Source organism: Oncorhynchus keta, chromosome 34 (assembly GCF_023373465.1).
Source record: "Oncorhynchus keta strain PuntledgeMale-10-30-2019 chromosome 34, Oket_V2, whole genome shotgun sequence".
Taxonomy (NCBI): domain Eukaryota; kingdom Metazoa; phylum Chordata; class Actinopteri; order Salmoniformes; family Salmonidae; genus Oncorhynchus; species Oncorhynchus keta.
In genome coordinates this window covers 52,401,794-52,429,242 of record NC_068454.1, presented here as the reverse complement: position 1 = coordinate 52,429,242, position 27,449 = coordinate 52,401,794, and the positions used below count along the sequence as shown (strand labels likewise).

Sequence of the window (27,449 nt, the reverse complement as noted above, 5' to 3'; positions counted from 1 at the left end):
GATATAGTAAATCCTGCAAAGGGGAGAATGTAAACCAGGGAAAAAGCACACTACCCTCCCCTGTGCCCAATAGAAAGAAAAACAACCCTCCCAAAAGCAAAACATGTATTTTTTTAAACACTCCCCTATTTCATACTAAGAAAATACAGCGGATTAACTTGCTCGATTCAATTTATGGGCTTTATTGATACAGTACTGTACCTCTTTATTCTGAAAACAAGACATGATTTTTTTTCTCACACTTCCTCTCACTGCTGGAGGCTGGTGGAGTTACAGAATTACTTTTGTCTTATTTTTTTGCTCAAAGTAAAACAAGACGTTTTGAAAATGGCAACACATAGCTTATGTTCTCCTACACACAGTATGTTGAGTATATGCACTGTATGATAACAGTGGTCAGACATTCATTGAACTGTTAAACAGTCTTAAATCCTGAGCTTGAATAGAAAACACACGCTCAAGAAAAGAGTAAGATTGGGTCCACAGTTCACACAACCGGTTTCAGTTGAAATTACCTTGGATGGGTCCATTGGCTTTGTATGGAGTAGATGGGTTATGGTAAGTAGTAAGTAAGTACAGCTAGTTAGAGTGCCAATAGCCCTAGAGGGCATTAGTAAAAGAGGGAGCCATTTCACTCCGTAGAGAGCTCTGCTCTCCTTGAGTGCTCCAGCATTGCGATCTCCTGTTCTGCACCATTGACTAGTGCAGCCCCTTTATTTCAACCAGTCATCTGAGCAGGGTTTGGGGTCAATTCTATGGCAGTTCGGGATATATTATTCCAATCGAATATCTATTATTCTCAATGCTTTTCAATGAGCAAAATTGTCATCAGAATTTCTGTTTTACTTCCTGAATTGACTGAATTGAAATGGAATTGACCCAAACCCTGCAGCTGATGGAAGATCAGTCCATCATCACAGGGTAGCTGAATAGGGAACCTCCTCAATGTCCTTGAGGACCCTCCTTTCATACAGGGCCACGTTTTTGTTCAGTTTATGGGTAGTGTCAAGGATGGGCAGTGACACCTGCACTTGGGAGTGGTTAGGTTGGGATCCTGAAACTGGGGAAGACATGGGTAATCTTTTCTGGGTGGCAATAGTGTGTGAATGCATTTAGAGGAAGAGAGGGGGGAGTGGTGTTGTTGTAAATTAGTTATTTTGTGTTACATAGTTGTATGTCCATAAGAGCTGCATGATGTATCTATGTAGACATTTACTGTAGTCTATATTAGTGTGTTAGACAGGCCCTATCCTGTGATGGGGCACTTGTAGAGTCTGGAGGTTGGGGCAGGTGAAGTATGGGGCAGGAAGGAAACACGTTGCTATTCCATTGGAGGCGAACGGTAGAGTTGGTCCATAGAACACTTCCTCCTTCCCCTCCGTGCTCACATCCAACACCTGGACAACAGGAAGTTAAATAAATAAAAAAGTCAAATACATGAAATAATAAGAGATTTTAGTAAGATAACATTTGCTATGAATACCCTCTTTCCTCATCATGGATTATAAGAGCATTCAAAATACCTTTAAAAACGATGCATAAATGATTTATGTACAACATAGTTTAACAAGACAATTTTTCAGGTTACTTAAATCGGTTAAGGTCACTCACCTGAATACACGCTAGGGGCTCATTGGTCCAGATAGAATATCCACCGACAACATAGATTCGGTCATCATGGACTGCCACTCCAGATTCATTCTGACCTGCGGAGGATAGAGAGGAGAGAGCGAAAACAATGATTCACTGTGCCAAAGAGAGGCCAGATGACTCAATGTCATCTGAGACACAGGGTGCGTTGGGAAAGTTCAGAAAATAACTTCCGACTTCACCTTGAACTTATTTGACAACTTCACGGGGAATCAAGTCGGGAGGGGTGGAGAGTCACAAGGGAAAAAAAGGAGGACAGTGATCTAGTACGTACGTGTGTGTGTGTGTGTGTGTGTGTGTGTGTGTGTGTGTGTGTGTGTGTGTGTGTGTGTTTGCCTGCCTGCCTGCGTGTGCATGAGCGTGCGTATGCATGAGCGTGTGTATGCGCAGCCCACCCACCCGTGAGTAGGCTGAAGGTGCAGCGGGTCCACTGGTCCATGTCTATGTCGTAGGAGTCGATGTGGCGGACCAGGATGCGGTCGTTGTTGTAGTCCAGGTCATTTCCTCCCAGCACATACAGCTGCCTTCTCGCCACGGCCATGACATGGTACACTCGCCTCTGTAGCATGGGACTGCGGGCCAGCCACTGGTTCTGTCAGAGAGAGAGGGGAAGGGGGGGCAGAGAGTGAGAGAAAGAGAAGGTGGGGAGGGAAAAGGACAGTGGGAAGATGTTGAATAGATGTATTAATATTTTAGCGTATCCCTGCTTGGGTAATTGATGTATATTCAGTGCTGGATAAATAATGTGACACCAGGGCTATGATTCCTCCTCATGATTTCGCCCCCCTTCCTTATAATATACTTCACCCTCTCCATTTTACACGGATGTATCCGACTGTGCACATTTGACTAAGTGTGTCTGGTTGTTTTGTATGTGTGTGTGTGTGTGTGTGTGGGGGGGTGAGCGTACGTGACCATGTTTGTGTGTGTACTTGAGCGATTGTGTGTGTGTGTGTATGTGCGCAATCGCGTATGTCTGGTAGGAGCTGACGGGTGGCCATCTGTTGAGGGTAGTGTTGGGTGGGGGGGGGGTTGGTGTTCCTGGCAGGTGAATGTAGCTCCACGGTGAATACAAATGAGACTTTCTCAGCCTCCTGCTCGCTCTCTGTTGTTCTCCCTTCCTTCCTTCCTCGCTCTTGCTCTCCCTCTTGCTCTCCCTCTTGCTCTCCCTCTTGCTCTCCCTCTCTACCTCTTGCACTCCCCCTTGCGCACGGGCCCCCTGTCTCGTGCGCACCCAAACACACATCCTCAAAGTTGCCGTAAAGAAGCGCATTACTCAGCTATCACACAAACAGAAACTGTTCTGAAACCACGCTTTTAAATGTTTTGATGGCATTTGTCTCGCTTTTGGCTTATTTCTCTGTATTATCTGTTCTTCAATTACCTGTTCTGGGTCGTACACCATCAGTCTATTCTGGTACTGAGCTGTGTTTGTGACTCCACCTGTAACAGAGAAGAGTATTACGCACAGGTGGCGGGCGGGCGTGTGTGTGTGTGTGTTCAATCTGTTCTGCTCTATTCTCCATCTGGGTGTGTGTGTACCTGAGACCCAGAGCAGGTCGTCAGCCACACAGCCGGCGTGGCAGGACAGCGAGCGGTCAAAGGACTGGACGAAGGTCCACTTGTTCCTCTTCGGACAGTAGCGTTCCACGGTGGGCAGCACCTGTCTCAGCTCGTTCCTCCCCCCCACCGCGTACAGGTACTGGCCCAGAGCCCCCAGGACAAAGTGTTCCCTGCACGCCTTCATGGAGGCTATCTCCGTCCAGCGGTTCCCCCGGGGGTCGTACCGACAAGCGGTCCTCACTGCACACGTTCTCCCCGTGGAATGCTCCACCTCGCCGCCTGCCACAAACAGGAAGTGACCCATGACGGCCACGCAGTGGTGGCTGCGCCCGGCGGGCATGGGCGCCAGCTCGCTCCAATTGGAGCACCCGGCCACGCGCACGGTCTCCTGGGCGGCCGGGTTGAAGTAGCGCAGCTCCCGTACCCGGCTCACCTCGCGCTTGCGCCCGCCGGCGATGTAGAGGGTGAGAGACTGGAAGCGGGGCTTGGTGTGGGCGGTCTGGCGGAGGGGTTGGGCGTAGGTGGCACTGTGGTACTCTAGAGCCTCGTCCACTAGGGCGGCGGCGGTGGCACTGGACTGGACCAGCGGGTGGCACTGTGCCACGTGGTGCAGGGCGGCTACGTCCATAAGGCCGTAACGAACGTGCTGTATCAGGTCCTCGGTGTACTGGTACCGACAGTCATGCTCTAACCAGCACACCACCAGCTAAAGAGGAGAGGGGGAAGAGGAAGACAGAGGGAAGCGATTCATACTTATTAGTATTCTAAATGCCTACAGAGCAGTGTTGCAAGATCAAGACGAGTGTGTTACACAAACACACTTATACAAAACGCATACACACATACTTATACAAAACGCGCGTACACACACACACTTATACAAACGCACACACATCATGAATATCCACCGGTACATTCCTTTGTTGAGGACCGGGAGAGGAGAGAAGCAGAGGGGGGATTTAATTGAACTTGAGAGCAATCGGAGGCTGTTTAGCTGCGGCGGTGGCGTGTGAATGTGGGCGAGATGGCTGAAGATCACTGATACCATTATCAGGGAAACAAAGTGGCTTTCAACACAATCAGTACAGAGACAGGGAACTTATTACAGCACAGCAAGATTACTGAGCTGGAGCGGTTCACTGTCAGCACCTCCTCCTGACTCGCAGGAACACTAGATACACACTGAAATCCTATTCAAACATTACACTGGCTTGTAGATGCGCTCAAACCATATTCTGTACAAACAGCACACCAGAACACCATTTACATAGAAGCAGACATATTCCCACATGCACTGTATATATTGTCCTACTACTGTCAATGCCACTCCCTTTTCTCTCATCCTAAAATTATGCCAACACAACAGTATTAACACAACAGTATTTACACCCCCCCCCCCCACCTTTCCACTCTCTGCTTTGTCCTATTCTCGGTCTTGCTATCTACACCCCTCTCCTCCTTTCTCTCTCTTTCCCGCTCTCTCCCTCCTCCTCCTCCCACCTCTGAAGTGGCAGAGGGGTGTGTGTGTGCGCTCCGGTAGGCTGACTGTGAAGGTCACGCTGGATCAGAGAACTTCCTCGGGGCAGAGAATAAATCAACTTCCCCACCCTCCCCTCTTCCCCAAAGAGGGAGACAGATAGAGAGAGAAGGAGAGAGCAACCAGAGAAAAGACAAACGCGCAAAGAAGGGGGAGAAAAAAAAACAAAGACCCAAGAAAATGTGATTTCCAGAGCAGCGTGAGACTCTGAGAGTAGTCGGTGTGACGATGATTGACGGGCAAACTATATCGGCTGTGTATTGGCGCCCTCGCGTTTTTTCGGGCGGATGCCCAAATTAACCTTCCTCGGCAGAGTGAAGGAGGCCCAAAGCAGCCTAATCGGGGTCTGATTATGGCAGCATCGCCTGGCTAAAGGGTCAGGGTAATTGTGCCATCAGAGGCCTGATTGTTTTCAATCAGACGGGCGGCCGGAGTGACAGCTGGGTGATTGGGGCGCTGATGAAGCCGCGGTGGGCCTAATCAGAGAGGGGGGAGAGAGAGAGAAGAGGTGGAGAGGGGGGCCTGATTGGTGCAAATGAACAGTCGAAACGCATAGCCCCCCCCACTCCATATATACACACACACGCCTTCCTTTCCTATTCACTCCTATACATAAATATAAAGAGTGTATTTTGGTGAAGGCAATGAATGTTGCCCAGTTGACGTTTTATGACACACTGTGTGATGTAGTATATCAAAGTCTGCATGGGTTTATGGTGTGCATATATAGTGTGTGTGTGTGCGTGCATGTGTCTGTATATGTGCATGCATTTGCGAACATGTGTGTTCCTTCCATTGTGTGCGTGCGTGTGTGACTGTGAGGAGCCAGTGCAGTGTACCTGCCAGATCTCCTCCTCGTTGAGGGAGGTGAGGCGGTCGCTCTTCAGCACCTCCCTGAGGAGGCGGTAGGGGAGCAGCAGCACCTCCTCCTGGCGGCTCTGCTGCAGCTCACACAGGTGTTCTACCAGGAAGCTGACCACAGCCTCCTCCAGAGCAGGGAGGTGGAACAGATCGGCCACACGGTACAGGTCCAGGTAGTTAACACTGTTCAGCTCCTGTTGTGGACACATCGGCAGGTACAGACTCACAAGGTAAATACATTTACATTAGAGTCATTTCGTAGCAGAGTTTCTAAAACGCCAAGATATATACCACCTCAGTGGAGTTGAGCAGCGACGACTGCGGGATCTTCCCGCAGTCTTCCCGATCTTCCCACAATAAAGTAGCAGGAAAAGACAAGTACAGGTTTTTTGTTCATTTATTTATATTTTTTTTGGGGGGGGGGGGTTTACATACAGTAGCACACACAGACATACAGTTGAGTATCCCTCACACGCACACGCACACACACACACACACACACACACACACACACACACACACACACACACACTCTGGGTCACACACTTTCCTTGGGGTGTTTTTGAACTGCAGTTTATATACCACTGAATCTATTGGAGATGAGACCACATTGTTATTCAAGCAGAACACAGAGTAAGAGAGTAAGAGAGAGAACAGGAGAGGAGGCAAGAGAACAGAACATGGAGATCGAGAGTGGAATAAGACTGCCATCTGCTGGCAGTAAGCAGGACCACGTGCAATAAACTGCATGGTTCTGAGTAATCGCCTCAAACAAACACTCGCACACAAAAAAATAACCTGTTCAATACCCAATTTCATACAGACAAAATACATATAGAAAGCTAGTGAATCTATATTTTATGTTAACCTGGGTCTTTTCTCTGCATCTTCAGCTGCTATCTAATTGTATAATACAGTGTTTACAGTGAGCATGTCTATAGGGACAGTGCAGTGAAATCAATGGTGTGCAACACAGTGTCCATTTCTCTCTCTACCAGCAGACGGTGTATGACAGCACTGTTGACCATAAGGTGATGTAACGGTTTGCCCACAGCCATGCTAATGTATCATACTGGTAGTGACAGGGGGGGTTTAATGTGTGGTCTTGTGTTGTTAGGAAGTACCTTGGACATGTGGAGAGTAGACCCTCCATATACACAAGAAATTCCAGTGTAGGTGTGGGTGTGTGATACGTATGTGCTTATTTGACTGTACTACTGTATATGACTATGTGCGTGTATGTAATATATGTGAGTGTGTGTGTGTGTGTGTGTGTGTCCATGTCTGTCTTGACTCCTCACCTGGACGAGGTAGTGTGAGCAAAGACTGAGCAGCTCCAGCAGCTGAAGGTGACTTCCTGCCGACAGAACATCCTGAATCACCCCTGGCTCCAGCATTATCTGAGGAGAGGACCTGAGTGAGACCACGTCCTGTCCACCTCACACACTGCTCACCTCCCCAGACAGACAGGTTCCATCCCAAATGACACCATATTCCCTGTATAGTGCCCATAGGGTTCTGGTCAAAAGTAGTGCACTATGTATGGAATAGGGTGCCATTTGGGATGCAACCAAATGACAGAAGCCCTCAGGGACCAGTGGTCACTTTATATAATGCTGCTGATTCATGTGTGTGGGTGTGTGACTGTGGTCTCAGGACAGGCGTGTTTTTTATGTGTGCAATAGCATTTCACACTAATGTGATTTCACTCATGTGCTACTGAAAGCATTTGAGAGGCATTCTTTGCGCTGTGTGCTCTTCAATAGACTACATGTGTGTGTCCCACTTTATATTCCATGTCTATAAAACATGAATTTAAAAAGGGTCATTACATTGCAGTTAGAGTGGTATTATACATTGTTATTCACACACACACAGTTATCCTTCTTACAGCTGTGATATATACCACATTTCGATGTCATTGCCATGCAAAATACATGATCTTAGCAACATCAAATAAAAAGTATGACTAATATTTATAATATGCGTGTGTGCGTCCTCTCAGTGTAGACTATATAGCAACAGCATGTCTGCTAACCCCATGGTCCCTGACATGTGGCCCGTGGATTTCAGCAACTAGCTCTGTGGTTGTTTACTGAAATAAGCATATTGCTCACGTCTCATCATCTCAGCAGACGGAAACGGACCAGCAGCCAGCTGCTGACCTACATCAACACAACTCCCCCCTGCTCATTTCCACTGTGGAAATGCAATTAGGAATAATTACGAGCTAGCCAGCCTCTCACTGCTGGGCCACAGGGCATAGATCTCCTGACTCCTCACCGCAGAGAGAGAGAGAGGGAGAGAAAGATGGGGGGAGAAATAGGCAAGAGAGATAGGCAAAAGAGAGAGGGAGGAAGGAGAAAGAGTGGGAGGGGGGGGTCACTGGCATACTGTAGGATCAGGCTAGGTTAGATATCACATCCATGTATAGGCTATAGCAGGTGGACTCAACCACTATTTAAGAAGGTCCATTCACACAAATGTACTAGATGGCAACGGTCCAGGAGGATATTGTCATTTATCGGCATAGTAACAAACCCCCACATCGCGACTCGCATGACCCCAAAATGCTCAAACTGTTCACATCCCTTTCCTTGGCGGAGAGAAAACTTCAGCATTTTAAAGCAAATTTCCTGCAATTCTATACATTTTGTCATGTTTTATGTGCGTTCATATGATACCTAAGTGACTCAACTAAATCAAATGGGGGCACCCTAGGGGTCAATTATCAGGACCGTGATCCGCCAGTATGGCTGGGCTATAGCTTTAATCAGCTAATGAAAAGCTGGAAACTGTCACTCTTAGTTAGTGTAAGCCTGGATAGTTGTGAGATATGTTTGTGTGTACAGTTCTGTGCCTGTGTGTGACTTGAGGACATGTGTGGGGTGGCTAGCTGTAGATGAAGGTGCTACTGTAGACTCACCTGTCCTGTGTAGGCGAAGTCTAGTGCATGTTTCAGTCCCACACTGGTCACTCCCTGAAGAGTCACCTCATCTGCCTCACTCTCCACCATGCACAGACTGAACATGGCCTGAGAACACACACAGACAGACAGACCGAGAGAGACACACACACACACACCTTTGAGACATAGGCACAGCAAACCTGAGCTATGAATAGGCTACAGCACAACTGACTTACACCCCCATCTGTTCCGCAAAAAAATAAAAAATACTTTATTGCCCATTGTCTTAGAGAGAACAGTTATTTTGCTTGATCAGCACACAGAAACGAACAGACAGACAGATGTAACAGTATAACTTTAGACCGTCCCCTCGCCCATACCCGGGCGCGAACCAGGGACCCTCTGCACACATCAACGACAGTCATCCATGAAGCATCGTTATCCATCGCTCCACAAAAGCCACAGCCCTTGCAGAGCAAGGGGAACTACTACTTCAAGGTCTCAGAGCAAGTGGCGTCACCGATTGAAACGCTATTTAGCGCGCACCACAGCTAACTAAGCTAGCCGTTTCACATCCGTTACACAGACAGGAGACAACCCCCCCAAGGGGTTGAAAGCACAAGAACTAGCATGTGATTTTACACAGCAACTGCCCTCCAGTTGAAAGCTCACTCTTGGCCTATCCATAGAGTTCATTGCGTAGAGATAGAGATTACGTAGAGATCATGTGTTTCTTTGACACCCATTTTACAAGCTATATTTATCACTATCCGACACACAGACTGGTTACTTCCTGGTCCTGATCTTTTTCTGGGAAACACTGCATGAACACCCCCACACACACACACACACAAACAAAGACAAAGTGAAATCGAAGCCCTAGAGAGAGCAGTCGCCTGGCCCCGAGCCTGCTGTGCTGTGCCTGATGCCGGGTGCTCCCCAATCAAAGCAATTGATTGGTGTCACAGTATGAGATGTTGGCAGAGCCATTGATCAGGGATGGAGGAACAGGGGAAGCGGCAGGCTGATGGATTAGTCATGTCTTTAATTCACAACTAAAATAATCAAGGACTCCTAAATCACACTAGCCTGGGTACCAATTTGTTTGCGCCTTCATGCCACACCTTGTCATGCGAGGGAGTTGACATGATGGGACCAGGCTACAGTCACACCACTACAACCTCAGAGCAGAGGATACTCCTGCCCCCTTTTTTTTTATTAGGACTGGTATTTTTGGGGTGTAAGCACTAGTGTTGTTCTAGGTAAATTGTGTTTCCATAGCTAACGCAGTCTCTACTCTATAGGGGATTGGGACAACCACATGTCATGTACAAAAGCCGCTGGGCCAGACGGATTACCAGGACGTGTCGTCAAAGCATGCGCGGAACAACTGTCAAGTGTCTTCACTGACATTTTCAACCTCTCTCTGACCGAGTCTGTAATATCTACATGTTTCAAGCAGACCACCATAGTCCCTGTGCCCAAGGAAGCGAAGGTAACCTGCCTAAATGATTACCGCCCCGTGGCACTCACGTCGGTAGCTATGAAGTGCTTGAAAGGCTGGTCATGGCTCACATCAACAGCATCCTCCTGGACACCCTAGGCCCACTCCAATTCGCATACCGGCCCAACAGATGAAGCAATCTCAATCGCACTCTACACTGCCCTTTCTAACCTGGACAAAAGGAACACCTATGTGAGAATACTATTCACTGACTACAGCTCAGCGTTCAACACCATAGTGCCCACGAAGCTCATCACTAGGCTAAGGACTCCGGGACTAAACACCTCCCTCAAACTGGATCCTGGACTTCCTGACGGGCCGCCCCCAGGTGGTAAGAGTAGGCAACAACACATCTGCCAAGCTAATCCTTAACACTGGGGCCCCTCAGTAGACCCTCCTGTATTCCCTGTTCACCCACGACTGAGTGGCAAACACGACTCCAACACCATCATTAAGTTTGCTGATAACCGACAACGATGAGACGGCCCATAGGGAGGAGGTCAGAGAACTGGCAGTGTGGTGCTAAGACAACAACCTCTCCCTCAATGTGAGCAAAAGAAAGGAGCTGATCGTGGACTACAGGAAAAGGTGGGCCGAACAGGCCCCCATTAACATCGACGGGGCTGTAGTGGAGAGGGTCGAGAGTTTCATGTTCCTTGGTGTCCATCACCAACATACTGTCATGGTCCAAACATTGCAAGACAGTCGTGAAGAGGGCACGCCAAACCTTTTCTCCCTCGGGGGACAGAAAAGACTTGGCATGGGTTTCCAGATCCTCAAATGTTTCTACAGCTGCACCATCGAGAGCATCCTGACCGTTTGCATCACCGCCTGGTACGGCAACTGCTCGGCATCTGACTAAGGCGCTACAGAGAGTGGTGTGAATGGCCCAGTACATCACTGGGGCCAAGCTTCCTCACATCCAGGACCTATATAATAGGCGGTGTCAGATGAAAGCCCATAAAATTGTCAGAGACTTCAGTATATAGACTGTTTTCTCTGCTACTGCACGGCAAGCGGTACCGGAGTGCCAAGTCTAGGCCCAAAAGTCTCCTCAACAGCTTCTACCCCCAAGCCGTAAGACTGCTGAACAATTAATAAAATCAGGTGTATTTCTCTGTAGGTGTTGGCTTTGTTATGGAAGTTTTGGGAATTGCTTCCTTTTAGGTGGTTGTAGAATTGAACAGCTCTTTTCTGGATTTTGATCATTCGCGGGTATCGGCCTAATTCAGATCTGCATGCATTATTTGGTGTTTTACGTTATACAGAGGATATTTTTGCAGAATTCTGCATGCAGAGTGTCAATGTGGTGTTCGTCCCATTTTGTGAATTCTTGGTTGGTGAGCGGACCCCAGACCTCATACAGGGCAATGGGTTCTATAACTGATTCAAGTATGTTTAGCCTAATTGGCATGTCAAATTTGATCTTCCGTTTGATGGCATAGAAGGCCGTTCTTGCCTTGTCTCTCAGATCATTCACAGCTTTGTGGAAGTTACCTGTGGCTCTGATGTTTAGGCCGAGGTATGTTTTTTTTTGTGTGCTCTAGAGCAACGGTGTCTAGATGGAATTTGTATTCCTGATTCTGGGAACTGGACCTTTTTTGGAAGGCCATTATTTTTGTTTTACTGAGATTTACTGTCATTGCCCAGGTCTGACAGAATCTGTGCAGAAGATCTAGGTGCTGCTGTAGGCCCTCCTTGGTTGGAGACAGAAGCACCAGATCATTAGCAAACAGTAGACATTTGACTTCAGATTCTAGTAGGGTGAGGTCAGATGTTGCAGACTGTTCTAGTGCCCTCGCCAATTCATTGGTATATATATGTTGAAGAGGGTGGGGCTTAAGCTGCATCCCTATCTCATCCCCCAGCTCTGTGGAAAGAAATGTGTGTGGTTTTTGCCAATTTTAACCTCACACTTGTTGTTTGTGTACATGGATTTTATAATGTCGTATGTTTTTCCCCCAACACCACTTTCCATCAATTTGTACAGCAGGCCCTCGTGCCAAATTGAGTTGAAAGCTTTTTTGAAATCAACAAAGCATGAGAAGACTTTGCCTTTGTTTTGCTTTGTTAGATTGTCAATTAGGCTGAACAGGGTGACTACGTGGTCTGTTGTACGGTAATTTGGTAAAAATCGAATTTGACATTTGATCATTACATTGTTTTTGCTGAGGAAATGTACGAGTCTGCTGTTAATGATAATGCAATGGATTTTCCCAAGGTTGCTGTTGACGCACATCCCACAGAAGTTATTGGGGTCAAATTTGTCTCCACTTGTGTGGATTGGGATGATTAGTCTTTGGTTCCAAAATATGCCAGAGCTGAGGCTGATGTTAGAGAGTTTAAGTATAGCCAATTGGAATTTGTGGTCTCTATGTTTTATAATTTCATTCGGGATACCATCCACCCACAGGCCTTTTTGGGTTGGAGGGTATTTTGTCCTGTAGTTCATAACATGTGATTGGACAATCCAGTTGGTTCTGATAGTCTTTAATAGTTGATTCTAAGATTTGTATTTGTTCATGTATATGTGTTTGATGTTTGCACTTTGTTATAGAGCCAAAAGGATTGGAGAAGTGGTTTATCCATACATCTCCGTTTTAGACAGAACTCTTTGTTTAGAGTTTTCCCCAGAGGTGGTTAGATTATATGGATTCTTCAATTACATTGAGCTGATTTCTGACGTGCTGTTCCTTCTTTTTCCGTAGTATATTTCTGTATTGTTTTAGTGATTCACCATAGTGAAGGCCTAGGCTCAGTTTTCCTGGGTCTCTGTTTTTGGTTGGATAGGTTTCTCAATTTCTTTCTTAGGATTTTGCATTCTTCATCAAACCATTTGTCATTGTTGTTAATTTTCTTAGGATGTCTGCTTGACATTTTTAGATTTGATAGGGAAGCTGAGAGGTCAAACATACTGTTTAGATGTTCTACTGCCAAGTCTACACCTTCACTATTACAGTGAAACATTTTGTCCAGGAAATTGTCTAGAAGGGATTGAATTTGTTGTTGCCTAACTTTCCTTCCATCTATAGCATTTCTTAATATTATTCATTTCCTTTGGCTTTGATGCCTCATGATTGAGCAAAGCTCTGTTCAAGTAGAGTATGATTTTGCTCTGACCTGAGAGCGTTCAGTCAGAGACTCTGGGCTAAGGTCAGTGATAAAGTAGTCTACAGTACTACTGCCAAGAGATGAGCTATATGTGTACCTACCATAGGAGTCCCTTCGAAGCATACCTTTGACTATGTACATACCCAGAGTCTGACAGAGCTGCAGGAGTTGTGACACGTTTTTGTTGTTGTCGTTGTGTTTAGGGGGGCATGTGAGGGAGGTGTTTGTCCCCGTGTGTTGAGGGTGTCAGGCTCTTGTCCAGTTCTGGTATTTAGGTCACCACAGACTAGTACCTGGGCCTGCAAATGGTTTATCTCCTCCTTCTTCAATGGAGAAGCTGTTGTCGTTAAAGTATGGGGATTCTATTGGGGGGGATATAGGTAGCACACAAGGAGATTTTTCTCTGTTGAGATCATTTCCTTATTCATTTCTAGCCAGATGTAAAATACCATGTTTCTTGTAGGATGACAATGTCTGTATTTCCATTTTCTTTGATGAAGTCTGGGTTCCTGCTCTTTAGGCCAAATGCAGATGACCTCAGACCTTGTATATTCCAGGATGAGATAGTAAAAGCTTTGTGTTCCACAGTGTCTAGTGTTGTTTTCGTGTGGTTTAGGCTCGGATCATTACAGTAGGTGTGAGCAGAGCATGCTGAGCATCTGATATATATCTCTTCGGTCGCAGGATGGGGCTTAGGCGGGTGTATTAGTGGGGGTTGGGCCTGTTGCTCTGCATTCAAGGCCTGATTTAGATGCATATGTGGCTGTTATTGTCAGTAGACTAAAAACAGTTGCATGCATTCTAAAACTTAAAAAGTATTAAATTGTCTAGGCTAATTATCCAAAGCTCCCTTATGTTATTAATTTGAAAACTTAAATGCTCAATTGCATTTCAAAGCATGAATGTCTCCTATGCTGTGTGATGCCATGAACAAATGACTGATTGATTAATACAGTAGCCTATATATTGAAATATAAGAGTAATAAGTAAGTTACGGTATTTCGTCTAAACAGGACGTGCTCTTAGGTCTACAGCTTGATGGTGGTTATACAAGGCTACTATACAAAGCCTACTATTGATAATGACATTACATATTATTATACCCTGGAGGGTTTTTCTCTAGGCTAAGATATTTCAACAAGTCCAGGTGATAACAGAGCTACAGTGATAACTCGAGCTTGGTTCCCAAGTTTCTAAACCATACCAAACCATCTTCGGTATAGTGTCGCCTAAATATTTGAATTGAGGAAATGTGATAATCATTCGAATATTTTAGCGATCCCCAGTAGACGTCTTAAATGCCCCCAGCCTTCAGAAGTGAGCTAAACAGTGCACTTGCACATGAGATGAGTTAAGATTATGGATGCGAAAGTGAACTTTCATCATTTCCAAACGTTTAAGTCAGTTGTATGCTGATTTGCGATCTATTAACAGCATAATCATTAGGATATTAAATAGGCGCTACAGGCGCTATATCTTTTTTATTGATGCATTATTCAATTCATACGCACAAAAAAATATATGAACAAAAGCATTCACTGAGAAAGTTGATACATGTGGGCCCTTCATTTATAGGCTATGCAGAGCAACTTTGTTCAATTGATCAAATCAGTTATTGTAGACCAAAGAAAATGACAGATGTGGTGTTTTGTGCTTGTGTACATAATTACATTACCCGACCACCCCCAGTAAAACTAATCCCATATGAATAGGGTTTAAGGCAAGGGCTGTTTCCTCGTCTCTGACGCTGATGCCTCTGCCATTGTCCTCAATCCAAATATGCTGGTTCATTTTGCTATTATGCACATGGCAACATAGGGATCGGCGCCAATTCTACCGCGCACTGAAGACGATGTTTCATAATCACGGACAACGACCATATCCAACGCGGCAGAAAGCTCATGTTATAAAAAATATTATTATTCGGTTTATTAGTGTTACACCATTATTTATAATATAACCATACACGTTTAAGAAGTGATGGACTGTTCCTTCCCTGTGGCCTCCGCAATGGAGTAGTCCACTGAGACATGCGCGAATCAGACAGATGTCTCGACTAAAGAAATCTCGGTCGACCAAACAGCCTATCGACCAAACAACTACATGGGGCCGGCCCAATGATTTTCACATGGGGATTATTATTATTGTTTTTTATTGTTTTTTTACGGCAAATGTGATTTTCAACATGAATCTATTCAACACAGTTCCCTCGTAACGAGGTTTTCGCAGTAGGCTATAGGCCCAAAAGCTTATCACTGCATATTGGCTTTGCTTGAATTGCCCTGCCAATGCATTGTCGTGCTTCTCAGATCATTTAAAAAATATACAGTACCAGTCAAAAAGTTTGAACTTTTACATTGTAGAACAATAGCGAAGACATCAAAACTATGAAATAACACATATGGAATCATGTAGTAACCAAAAAAAGTGTTAAAACAAATCAAAATATATTTTATATTCTTCAAAAAAGCCACTGGTCTAATGTCCATTGCTCGTGTTTCTTGGCCCAAGCAAGTCTATTCTTCTTATTGGTGCCCTTTATCAATGGTTTCTTTGCAGCATTTGGACTATTAAGGCCTGATTCACGCAGTCTCCTCTGAACAGTTGATGTTGAGATGTGTCTGTTACATGAACTCAGTGAATAATTTATTTGGGCTGCAATCTGAGGTGCAGGTAACTCTAATTAATTTATCCTCTGCAGCAGAGGTAACTATGGGTCTTCCTTTCCTGTGGCGGTCCTCATGAGAGACTGTTTCATCATAGCGCTTCATGGTTTTTGCAACTGCACTTGAAGAAACGTTAATAGTTTTTGGAATTTTCCAGATTGACTGACCTTCATGTCTTAAAGTAATGATGGACGGTCATTTCTCTTTGCTTATTTGAGCTATTCTTTTACCATTTAGGGCTATCTACAACACAACTGATTGTCTTAAATGCATTAAGAAGGAAAGAAATTCCACAAATATTTTTTTTTAACAAGGCACACCTTTTAATTGAAATGCATTCCAGGTGATCTCATGAAGCTGGTTTGCTTGATTGACTAATATACACTAATAATAATAATAATATATGCCATTTAGCAGACGCTTTTATCCAAAGCGACTTACAGTCATGTGTGCATACATTCTACGTATGGGTGGTCCCGGGAATCGAACCCACTACCCTGGCGCCATGCTCTACCAACTGTGCTACAGAAGGACCTACATGACCAAAAGTTGGCGGTCAGCACTCGGCTGTCCCGTTCTGTGAGCTTGTGTGGCCTACCATTTCGCGTTTTTCCACTTCACAATAACAGCACTTACAGTTGACCGGGACAGCTCAAGCAGGGTAGACATTTGACTAACTGCCTTGTTGGAAAGGTGGCATCCTATGACGGTGCCACATTGAAAGTCACTGAGCTCTTCAGTAAGGCTATTCTACTGCCAATGTCTGTCTATGGAGATTGCATGGCTGTGTGCTCGATTTTATAGACCTGTCAGCAACGGTTGTGGCTGAAATAGCCAAATTCACTCATTTGAAGGGGTGTCCACATACTTTGTATATATAGTGTATGTGCAGATATCCTGTGTAGATATACTGTGTAGATATACTGTGCATGCGGACTGTACTGTATATGTTCCATGTCCTCCGAAGCCAGATGTGCACATTACACTGACATTACATACTGGCACAGAAGATAGCGTCATACTGTAAGTCTTTCGAGTTCTGACCCAACTTTGCTTCTTTTGGCGTTTATCTTGACTTTTTTTGATGAAATGTATCTGCTACCAGTTCTTATGATCGACAATAACTTTTGAACATCAGATCGGCATTTACTAACCTCAATTCTGGCTTCAACTTCAACTCATCTGCCCTGGGCTGTTAGTTTAATTCCGACACAATTTTCAGGCTACCCAAGACGAAACAGATTGCAGGAGAGAGGGAGTCCTGCCAAGATTTAGGTGCAGGGATAACCGGCCACCTCTTCCCTCCATTTTATTTGCCAGACACTTGATAATAAGATGGATGACCTCCAATTGTGAATTTGATATCAACAGGACCCTCGAACTGCAATATTCTCTGCTTTTCTGAAACATGGCTCTTGGTTAAGATACCCCCCATGGCTATCCAACTCAATGGATTCTCCATTCACCAAGCGGACAGGACATTGCATATAGGGAAATCCTAGAGGGGGAGGGTATGACTCTTCATCAACAGCAAATGGTGTGCTGACTCTAGCCCAGTAGAAACCTTGACGCGTTGTTCACCCGTCTTAGAAGACTTTTAACAATCAGGTATTCTATCACCTGAGAGAGTTGTCAGCTGTTATCATGACTGCTGCATATATTCCACCTCAGGAAAAGAAAAACAACAAGCTGCCATGTAAACTGGACAAGACTATAAACAAGCAGAAAACCATGAAGCTGCTTTTTTGGTTGCCGGTGATTTTAATTCTGCGTCATTAAGACCGGTAATAAATACCCAACTTACATCAACACGTGTCCTTTGCCACTCGGGCTGATAAAGTCCTAGACCAGGGTTGCTCTACTCACAAGCAAGCATACAAGGCCCTCCCTCATCCCCCGTTTGGCAATCAGATCATGACTCTATACTACTGCCTACAAGCAGAAGCTCAAACAGGAAATACCCGTGACGTGCTCCGTAGATAAATGGTCCTATCAATCAAAGGCTATGCTACAGGACTGCTTTGTTAGCGCTGACTGTACCCGGACTCTGCAGATACCGTCGACAACTAACCACCTCCGCCACCGGCTTCATTAGGAAATGCATCACCAATGTTGTCCCCGCAGTGAAGGGTCGCTGCTTCCCCAATCAAAAGCCCTAGATCCCCAAGCAAAAGCCCTAGATTAACACCAAGGTTGCAGCCAACCCAGAGACTATGGCTGAGGACAAGAAATCCTGCTACGACCTCCGCGGGAACCATCAAACAAGCAACAGGACAAAATAAAAACAAGGTGGAATCCTATTAGACAGGTTCCAACACCCACCGCATGTGGCAGGGGCTACAGTCGTGGCCAAAAGTTTTGAGAATGACACAAATATTAATTTCCACAAAGTTTGCGGCTTCAGTGTCTTTAGATATTTTTGTCAGATGTTACTATGGAATACTGAAGTATAATTTCAAGCATTTTATAAGTGTCAAAGGCTTTTATTGACAATTGAAATGAAGTTGATGCAAAGAGTCAATATTTGCAGTGTTGACCCTTCTTTTTCAAGACCTCTGCAATCCGCCCTGGCATGCTGTCAATTAACTTCTGGGCCACATCCTGACTGATGGCAGCCCATTCTTGCATAATCACTGCTTGGAGTTTGTCAGAATTTGTGGGTTTTTGTTTGTCCACCCACCTCTTGATCACAAGTTCTCAATGGGATTAAGGTCTGGAGAGTTTCCTGGCCATGGACCCATAATATCGATGTTTTGTTCCCCGAGCCACTTAGTTATGGCAAGGTGCTCCATCATGCTGGAAAAGGCATTGTTTGTCACCAAACTGTTCCTGGATGGTTGGGAGAAGTTGCTCTCAGAGAATCTGGTAGTACCATTCTGTATTCATGGCTGTGTTCTTAGGCAAAATTGTGAGTGATCCTACTCCCTTTGCTGAGAAGCAACCCCACACATGAATGGTCTCAGGATGCTTTACTGTTGGCATGACACAGGACTGATGCTAGCGCTCACCTTGTCTTCTCCGGACAAGCTTTTTTCCGGATGCCCCAAACAATCGGAAAGGGGATTCATCAGAGAAAATGACTTTACCCCAGTCCTCAGCAGTCCAATCCCTGTACCTTTTGCAGAATATCAGTCTATCCCTGATGTTTTTCCTATAGAGAAGTGACTTCTTTCCTGCCCTTCTTGACACCAGGCCATCCTCCAAAAGTCTTTGCCTCACTGTGCGTGCAGATGCACTCACACCTGCCTGCTGCCATTCCTGAGCAAGCTCTGTACTGGTGGTGCCCCGATCCTGCAGCTGAATCAACTTTAGGAGACGGTCCTGACGCTTGCTGGACTTTCTTGGGCGCCCTGATGCCTTCTTCACAACAATTGAACCGCTCTCCTTGAAGTTCTTGATGATCCGTTAAATGGTTGATTTAGGTGCAATCTTACTGGCAGCAATATTCTTGCCTGTGAAGCCCTTTTTGTGCAAAGCAATGATGACGGCACGTGTTTCCTTACAGGTAACCATGTTTGACAGAGGAAGAACAATGATTCCAAGCACCACCCTCCTTTTGAAGCTTCCAGTCTGTTATTCAAACTCAATCAGCATGACAGGGTGATCTCCAGCTTTGCCCTCGTCAACACTCACACCTGTGTTAACGAGAGAATCACTGACATGATGTCAGCTGGTCCTTTTGTGGCAGGGTTGAAATGCAGTGGAAATGTTTTTTGGGGGATACAGTTCATTTGCATGGCAAAGAGGGACTTTGCATTAATTGCAATTCATCTCATCACTCTTCATAACATTCTGGAGTATATGCAAATTGCCATCATCCAAACTGAGGCAGCAGACTTTGTGAAAATTAATATTTGTGTCATTCTCAAAACTTTTGGCCATGACTGTACAGTCCATTACGGATTACAAAGGAAGAACCAGCAGTGATCTGTCCAACGATGCCTCTTTACCAGACGAACACAATGCATTTTATACATACTTCGACCAAAACACCAAGCCGTGCATGAGGGCCCCCGCCCACCCAGAGGACTAGGTGATCTCGATCACCGAGATCGCAGGCCAGACAGTATTGCCAGACGTGTTCTCAGAGCATGCACAGAACAGCTGGCAGGCATATTTACAGTCATGTTCAACCTCTCCTTGTCCCAGTCTGTAACCCCCACATCTCAAGCTGACTGCCAATATTCCTGTTCTTAAGAACTCTAAGGCTACCTGCCACAAAGACGACCACCCTGTATCACAATCACCACCTGCAATAACATCGGCTAAAGACGTGTATGTGACCAATACAATTTGATTTAAGTACTTTTAAAGGCTGGTTATGGCACGCATCAACTCCATCATCCCAGACACCCCTGACCCACTCCAATTTGCATAAAGCCCCAACAATCTCAACTGCACTCCACACTGCCCTCACCCACCTAGATAAGAGGAATACGTGAGAATGCTGTTCATTGACTACAGCATTCAACACCATAGTCCCCTTCAAGCTCATCACCAAGCATGGGACCCTAGGACTGAACACCTCCCTCTGCAACTGGATCCTGGACTTTCTGACAGGCAGACCCCAGGTGGTGAGGGTAGGCAACAACACCTCCGCCATGCTAACCCACAACATTTGAACACGGAGTAGAGGAGGGGGTGTGTGCTTACTCCCCTCCTGTACGCCATGTTCACCCACAACTGCGTGGTCATGCACAACTCCAACACCATCATCAAGTTGGTTGACGACATGACGGGGTTAGGCCTGATCACCGGCGAAAATGGGAAGGCCAACAGGGAGGAGTGTGGTGCCAGAACAACCTCTCCGTCAATGACAGTAAGACCAAGGAGTTGATTGTGGACTACAGAAAACAGGGGGCGAGTACGCTCCTATCCACATCAACAGGGCACTAGTGGAGCAGGTCGAGAGCTTCAAGTTCCTCTGTGTCCAAAAGGACTTAAAATGGTCCACGCACACAGTCAAGAAGATGGAACAACTGTGCCACCTCCCCCTCAGGAGGTTGAAAAGGTTTGGCGTGGGCCCTCAAATCCTTAAAGAGTTATACAGCTGCCAAACTGAGAGCATCTTGACTGGCTGCATCACTGCTTGTTATGGCAACTGCACCACCCTCGATCGCGTGGTGCTATATAGGGTGGTGCAGAACACCCAGTACATCACTCAGGGGCCGAGCTCCCTGAGATTCAGGATCTCTATATCAGGCGGTGTGTGATAGAGACTCCAGATACCCAAGCCATAGACTGTTCACTCTGCTGCAGCATCACAATCGGTACCGGAGCAACAAGTCTGACCTCAACAGGCTCCTGACCAGCTTCTATCTCCAAGCCATAAGACTGCTAAATAGCTAACAAAATGGCTACACGGACTTTCTGCATTGACCCTTTTATTTTATTTTTTATTTTTGCACTGACTCTATGCACACACACACACACACACACACACGCTTCATTTGCTCACACACACACATACACACGTGCACATTACACACACAAACAATCATCAAATACGCCGCTGCTACTCTGTTTATCATATATCCTGATGCCTCGTCACCTAACACCCTATACATATTTACCCCTACAACTCCAGTATCCAGTACATTGTATGGTATTGGCACTGACCCTGGAACTGAGCCTGTATGTAGCTTACTCACTTTCTCCTGTTCTTATTATTTCTATTTCTCGTGTGTTTTTGTTCTAATTTATAGTACTAGTGATTATTTCTTTGTTGGGAAAGAGCTTGCAAGACAGGCATCTCACTGTACTTGTGCACGTGACAATACAACTTGAAACTACACTCTTAGAAAACAGGGTTCCAAAAAGGGTTATTCGGCTGTCCCCATAGGAGAACCCTTTTTGGTTCCAGGTAGAACACTTTTTGGTTCCATGTAGAACCCTCTGTGGAAAGCTTCTACCTAGAAGCTAAAGAGTTCTTCAAAGGGTTCCCCTATGGGGACAGACAAATAACATTTTTTTCTAAGAGTGTAGTGTCCTCCCCAGGCCCAAACTCACCCGGAAGTAATCACTGCACGCCGCCAGCACTGCTTTATGGGCGTGGAACTTCTGGTCGCCGGCGACCAGGGTGACATCACAGAGTAGGCCATCCTTCCTCTGCTGGTTGAGGGCGGAGAGGACGGAGTCCTGGTGAGACTTGGACTGGCATAGCCTCTGGTCTGTTACCAGCTCCTGCCCACTGGGAGGGAGGGACAGAGGGAAGAAAGGAGCGGGAGAGAGAGTGAGGGAAAGGGAGAGATATCAGTCAAGGCTGTGGGAATATCTCTGTCTCTCGTCTCATCTCAGTCATTTAGCAGATGCTCTTATCCAGAGTGACTTACAGGAGCAATTAGGGTTAAATGCCTTGCTCAAGGGAACATGAACAGATTTTTTCACCTATTCAAGTGAGGGATTCAAACCAGCGACCTTTCGTTACTGGCCCAACACTCTTAATCGCTAGGCTTCCTGCCGCAATCTCCTTGTTTGTATATCTTGTTCTCCTAGCTGTCCATTTCATATGTCTGTTTATTAGTCAACTAGCTGTCAGTCCTTTTTCTGCCTGTTTGCAGTTTGGTCTGTCACTACAAATAACTAAATACTATTGAAGGTATGCGAACACAAGACTGGTGTGTGTGTGTGTGTGTGTGTGTGTGTGTGTGTGTGTGTGTGTGTGTGTGTGTGTGTGTGTGTGTGTGTGTGTGTGTGTGTGTGTGTGTGTGTTATCAGGGTTCGTGGTGAAGCACTGGAGCCCCCTGCTGGCCATCTCTAAGGCCCAGCAGCTGTAGTTCAAGATTGTCAACGGGCTGCTCCTCCCTAACAAGGCCCTGAGGAACAGCCTGCCCCTCTACCTACAGTGTGTGTGGCCTGACAGAGTAATAGCCCAGGAATGAGGAACAGGTCGCCACAGGCTGAGAGGTAGAGTCATGATTCTAATCTGACAGAGAAGTGTGTGTGTGTGTGGAGGGGGGGGGGGTTGACTGCTCTTACCACACCTGCCAACATGCTGCCCCACTGAAGCTCAGGCCAGACTAAGGTTGCCAAACTAAGGTTGGTCAGAGGTTAGTTAACTGTAGTATATGGGGTGAGCTAACACTGCTGATGGCATTGCAAACTCTCGAAGGGCAAAATGAATCTCACACCCGATTACAAAATGCTGGAAACGGTTGTAGAGCTGTGGGCGCGCGTGTGTGTGTGTGTGTGTGTGTGTGTGTGTGTGTGTGTGTGTGTGTGTGTGTGTGTGTGTGTGTGTGTGTGTGTGTGTGTGTGTGTGTGTGTGTGTGTGTGTGTGTGTGTGTGTGTGTGTGTGTGTGTGTGTGTGTGTGTGTGTGTGTTTCACTTGTGGTCATGTGCGTGTACAGATTCACCAGTTTACAGATTTACCTGACACAAGGTTCAGATGGCATGCTCCCAGAGAAGGAGAGAAGAGGTGGAACAGTATTCTGTGATTCCTGAGGGCTGCAGTTACTTCCTGCATTAGCCTGGAAAGAGAAACAGAGAAGGCACATTTCAATCAACTTACTGCTAACCCCTAATACAAAGCAGACTGAAAGTCAACCTGAAACTGAGAGGCACTTCAGCTTAATGAATAGAATGACGAAGACGCTGCGTGAATTAGCCATCAGCCAAGAAAGACCACAACCTGGGCTTCCAACTGAGACTCTGTGGCTAAGAATAGAATATATTTCTAAACACCTCTACGTTAATGTGGATGCTACCATGATTACGGATAGTCCAGAATGAATTGTGAATAAGGATGAGTGAGAAAGTTAGACGCACAAATATCAATGGTGAGAGGTTAGAGTTCCATTGGAAAATTTTTGTATTTGTATGTATTATGGACCCCAGCTACTCTTCCTGGGGTCCAGAAAAATGAAGGCAGTTTATACAATTTTAAAACATTACAATACATTCACAGATTTCACAACACACTGTGTGCCCTCAGGCCCCTACTCCATCCACTACCACATATCTACAGTACTAAATCCATGTGTATGTATAGTGCGTATGTTATCATGTGTGTGTGTATCTGGGCCAATGTTTGTGTTGTTTCACAGTCCCCGCTGTTCCATAAAGAGTTTTTAAAATCTTCACTGTTCAGTTTCCCTGCATCCCGGGGAGGTGAAGTGTTCCCATTTTGAACCATTTTCTTTGTCTGAAGATACAAACTCTTTAAAATCTCTTTTAAATCATTTCATCTCCCCAGAGAGCAAAATCAGGTGCACCTGTAGGCATATCGCTGGCCAATCAGATAGCTTAGATCGCTGTGTCTACAGCAGCTACCACAAGCCCACAGCAAATTTGATTGGAAATATAACTTTTCCCTGTGGTTCTCTGCCCACGCACCATAGTTAGGCCATTGATCATTTAATTGATGTCACACAATACATTGTAGGCGCACATGATCCCCTGCGCCCTGCAGAGAATTGCACTTGTCTTGCATTTTGACTAAGAAAGTGATCTTAACTAAGAAAAGGTTGTTGGCCACTGTTGTAGTCTATACAGTATGACCTATTATATGTATGAATTAGCGGTTCATTTGATGTTGTTTAATATGCAGCATGAAACCTAACGCAAACCTGATCTACTTTGATTGGCCTCCGTGACAGTGATTACATGATTACGTTTGTGGCCATCTAGCCTGCTATCTCCTGGTCGCCGAGCCAGTGATCTGATAGGTTGCCAAGTCATATCAGGGCATTATGTTCTAGTCTCAGTCTCATTAATTCAACTAGGCCTATGATTTATTATGTGTCTGGTTGCATGTTTAGATTAGTAAGACTCCAATGAGGTACTAAACATGCAGCGGCTACTCTTCCTGGGGTCCACATAAAACATACAAATACATGACAAACTACAGAGCAGTAACGGACAAGAACAAAAGAGAGATACACATTTAAGTAAAAACAAGAGAGTTACAAGAAAGTCACCAAGAGACAACAAAAATACAATGTACACACTACTCATATACACTGTGTGTACAAAACATTACGAACACCTGCTCTTACCATGACTTAGACTGACCAGGTGAATCCAGGTGAAAGCTATGATCCTTTATTAATGTCCCTTGTTAAATACACTTCAATCAGTGTAGGTGAAGGGGAGAAGACAGGGTAAAGAAGGATTTTTAAGCTTTGAGACAATTGAGACATGGATTGTGTATGTGTGCCATTCAGAGGGTGAATGGGTAAGACAAAAGATTTAACTGCCTTTAAACAGGGAATGGTAGAAGATGCCAGGCACACCGGTTTGATTGTGTCAAGAACTTCAACGCTGCTAGGTTTTTCATGCTCAACAGTTTCCTGTGTGTATCAAGAATGGTTCACGACCCAAAGGATGTCCAGCCAACTTGGCACAACTGTAGGAAGCAATGGAATCAACATGGGCCAGTATCCCATTCCCTGTGGAATGGTTTCGACACCTTGTTGAGTACATGCTCCAAAGATATAGGCTGTTCTGAGGGGAAAAACTCAAAATTAGGAAGGCGTCTTAATATTTTGTACACTCAGTGTATACACATATTCTTATATGCAGTACAGTTAAATTATTAAATTATTAAATTACAGTTAAATTTTTTAAGCTAAACTTGCTTTTTGCCCAAGTAACCTCTTGTGGCAGAGCATTCCACGATGATATGGCTCATTACATAACTAAGCGATGCATTAAATCAGTTTTTGGTTTGGAGACCGTGAAGAAACCTGTAGTGGCGTGTCCGGTGGGGTATGTGCAGTGCCTTCGGAAAGTATTCAGACCCCTAGACTTTTTCCACATTTTGTTACATTTACAGCCCTTTTCTAAAATAGATTAAATAAAAATCCTCAGCATTCTACACACAATACCCCATAATGACAAAGCAAACATTTTTTTTAAATGTTTCCAAATTTATAAAAAATAAAAAACAGAAATACCTTATTTACAAAAAGTATTCAGACACTTTCCTATGAGTCTCGAAATTGAGCTCAGGTGCATCCTGTTTCCATTGATCATCCTTGAGAAGTTTCTACAACTTGGAGTCCACCTGTCTCTTATATATAAATAAATAAATAAATATATATATATACATATATAAAAATATATATATATACATATATAAAAATAAAAAAAAAATATATATATATATATATATATATATATATATATATACACACACAAATATATATACACAAATATATATAAATATATATATAAATATACATGTAAATATATATAAATATATACTGCTCAAAAAAATAAAAGGGAACACTTAAACAACACAATGTAACTCCAAGTCAATCACACTTCTGTGAAATCAAACTGTCCACTTAGGAAGCAACACTGATTGACAATACATTTCACATGCTGTCGTGCAAATAGAATAGACAACAGGTGGAAATTATAGGCAATTAGCAAGACACCCCTAATAAAGGAGTGGTTCTGCAGGTGGTGACCACAGACCACTTCTCAATTCCTATGCTTCCTGGCTGATGTTTTGGTCACTTTTGAATGCTGGCGGTGCTTTCACTCTAGTGGTAGCATGAGACGGAGTCTACAACCCACACAAGTGGCTCAGGCAGTGCAGCTCATCCAGGATGGAACATCAATGCGAGCTGTGACAAGAAGGTTTGCTGTGTCTGTCAGCGTAGTGTCCAGAGCATGGAGGCGCTACCAGGAGACAGGCCAGTACATCAGGAGACGTGGAGGAGGCCATAGGAGGGCAACAACCCAGAGGCAGGACCACTACCTCAGGAGACGTGGAGGAGGCCATAGGAGGGCAACAACCCAGAGGCAGGACCACTACCTCCGCCTTTGTGCAAGGAGGAGCAGGAGGAGCACTGCCAGAGCCCTGCAAAATGACCTCCAGCAGGCCACAAATGTGCATGTGTCTGCTCAAATGGTCAGAAACAGACTCCATGAGGGTGGTAATGAGGGCCTGACGTCCACAGGTGGGGGTTGTGCTTACAGCCCAACACCGTGCAGGACGTTTGGCATTTGCCAGAGAACACCAAGATTTGCAAATTCGCCACTTGCGCCCTGTGCTCTTCACAGATTAAAGCAGGTTCACACTGAGCACGTGACAGACGTGACAGAGTCTGGAGACGCCGTGGAGAAGAAGGCATTGATGCTATGGACTGGCCTGCCCGTTCCCCAGACCTGAATCCAATTGAGCACATCTGGGACATCATGTCTCGCTCCATCCACCAACGCCACGTTGCACCACAGACTGTCCAGGAGTTGTCCTCATCAGGAGCATGCCCAGGCATTGTAGGGAGCTGGAGGCCACACACACTACTGAGCCTCATTTTTACTTGTTTTAAGGACATTACATCAAAGTTGGATCAGCCTGTAGTGTGGTTTTCCACTTTAATTTTGAGTGTGGCTCCAAATCCAGACCTCCATGGGTTGATAAATTTGATTTCCATTGATCATTTTTGTGTGATTTTGTTGTCAGCACATTCAACTATGTAAAGAAAAAAAAAATCTATATATAGGGCTCTAGAGTGGCGTAGCGGTCTGAGGCCCTGCATCTCAGTGCTAGAGGCGTCACTACATAACCTGGTTCAATTCCAAGCTGTATCACCACCGTCCGTGATTGGGAGTACCATAGGGGGGCACAGAATTAGCCCAGCGTCGTCCGGACTAGGGTTTGGCCGAAGTAGGCAGTCTTTGTAAATAAGAATTTGT

At 45.3% G+C, this 27,449-nt stretch overlaps 1 protein-coding gene across 1 annotated transcript in view; it reads right to left on the bottom strand.

Annotated features, from left to right (window-relative positions):
• Positions 1 to 162: 162 nt before the first annotated feature.
• LOC118367263 (kelch-like protein 32) overlaps positions 163 to 27,449 on the bottom strand; it is a 36,551-nt gene continuing 9,264 nt past the window's right edge. Inside the window, exons 2-11 of the mRNA XM_035750534.2 lie at positions 23,172 to 23,269; positions 21,810 to 21,990; positions 8,538 to 8,645; positions 6,913 to 7,011; positions 5,590 to 5,805; positions 3,193 to 3,919; positions 3,035 to 3,093; positions 2,050 to 2,242; positions 1,612 to 1,706; positions 163 to 1,397 (exon numbers count right to left, since the gene is read on the bottom strand). Coding sequence (XP_035606427.1) covers positions 1,236 to 1,397; positions 1,612 to 1,706; positions 2,050 to 2,242; positions 3,035 to 3,093; positions 3,193 to 3,919; positions 5,590 to 5,805; positions 6,913 to 7,011; positions 8,538 to 8,645; positions 21,810 to 21,990; positions 23,172 to 23,194 — 1,863 coding nt within the window. The 5' untranslated portion in view covers positions 23,195 to 23,269 and the 3' untranslated portion in view covers positions 163 to 1,235. The remainder of the gene's footprint in view (positions 1,398 to 1,611; positions 1,707 to 2,049; positions 2,243 to 3,034; positions 3,094 to 3,192; positions 3,920 to 5,589; positions 5,806 to 6,912; positions 7,012 to 8,537; positions 8,646 to 21,809; positions 21,991 to 23,171; positions 23,270 to 27,449) is intronic.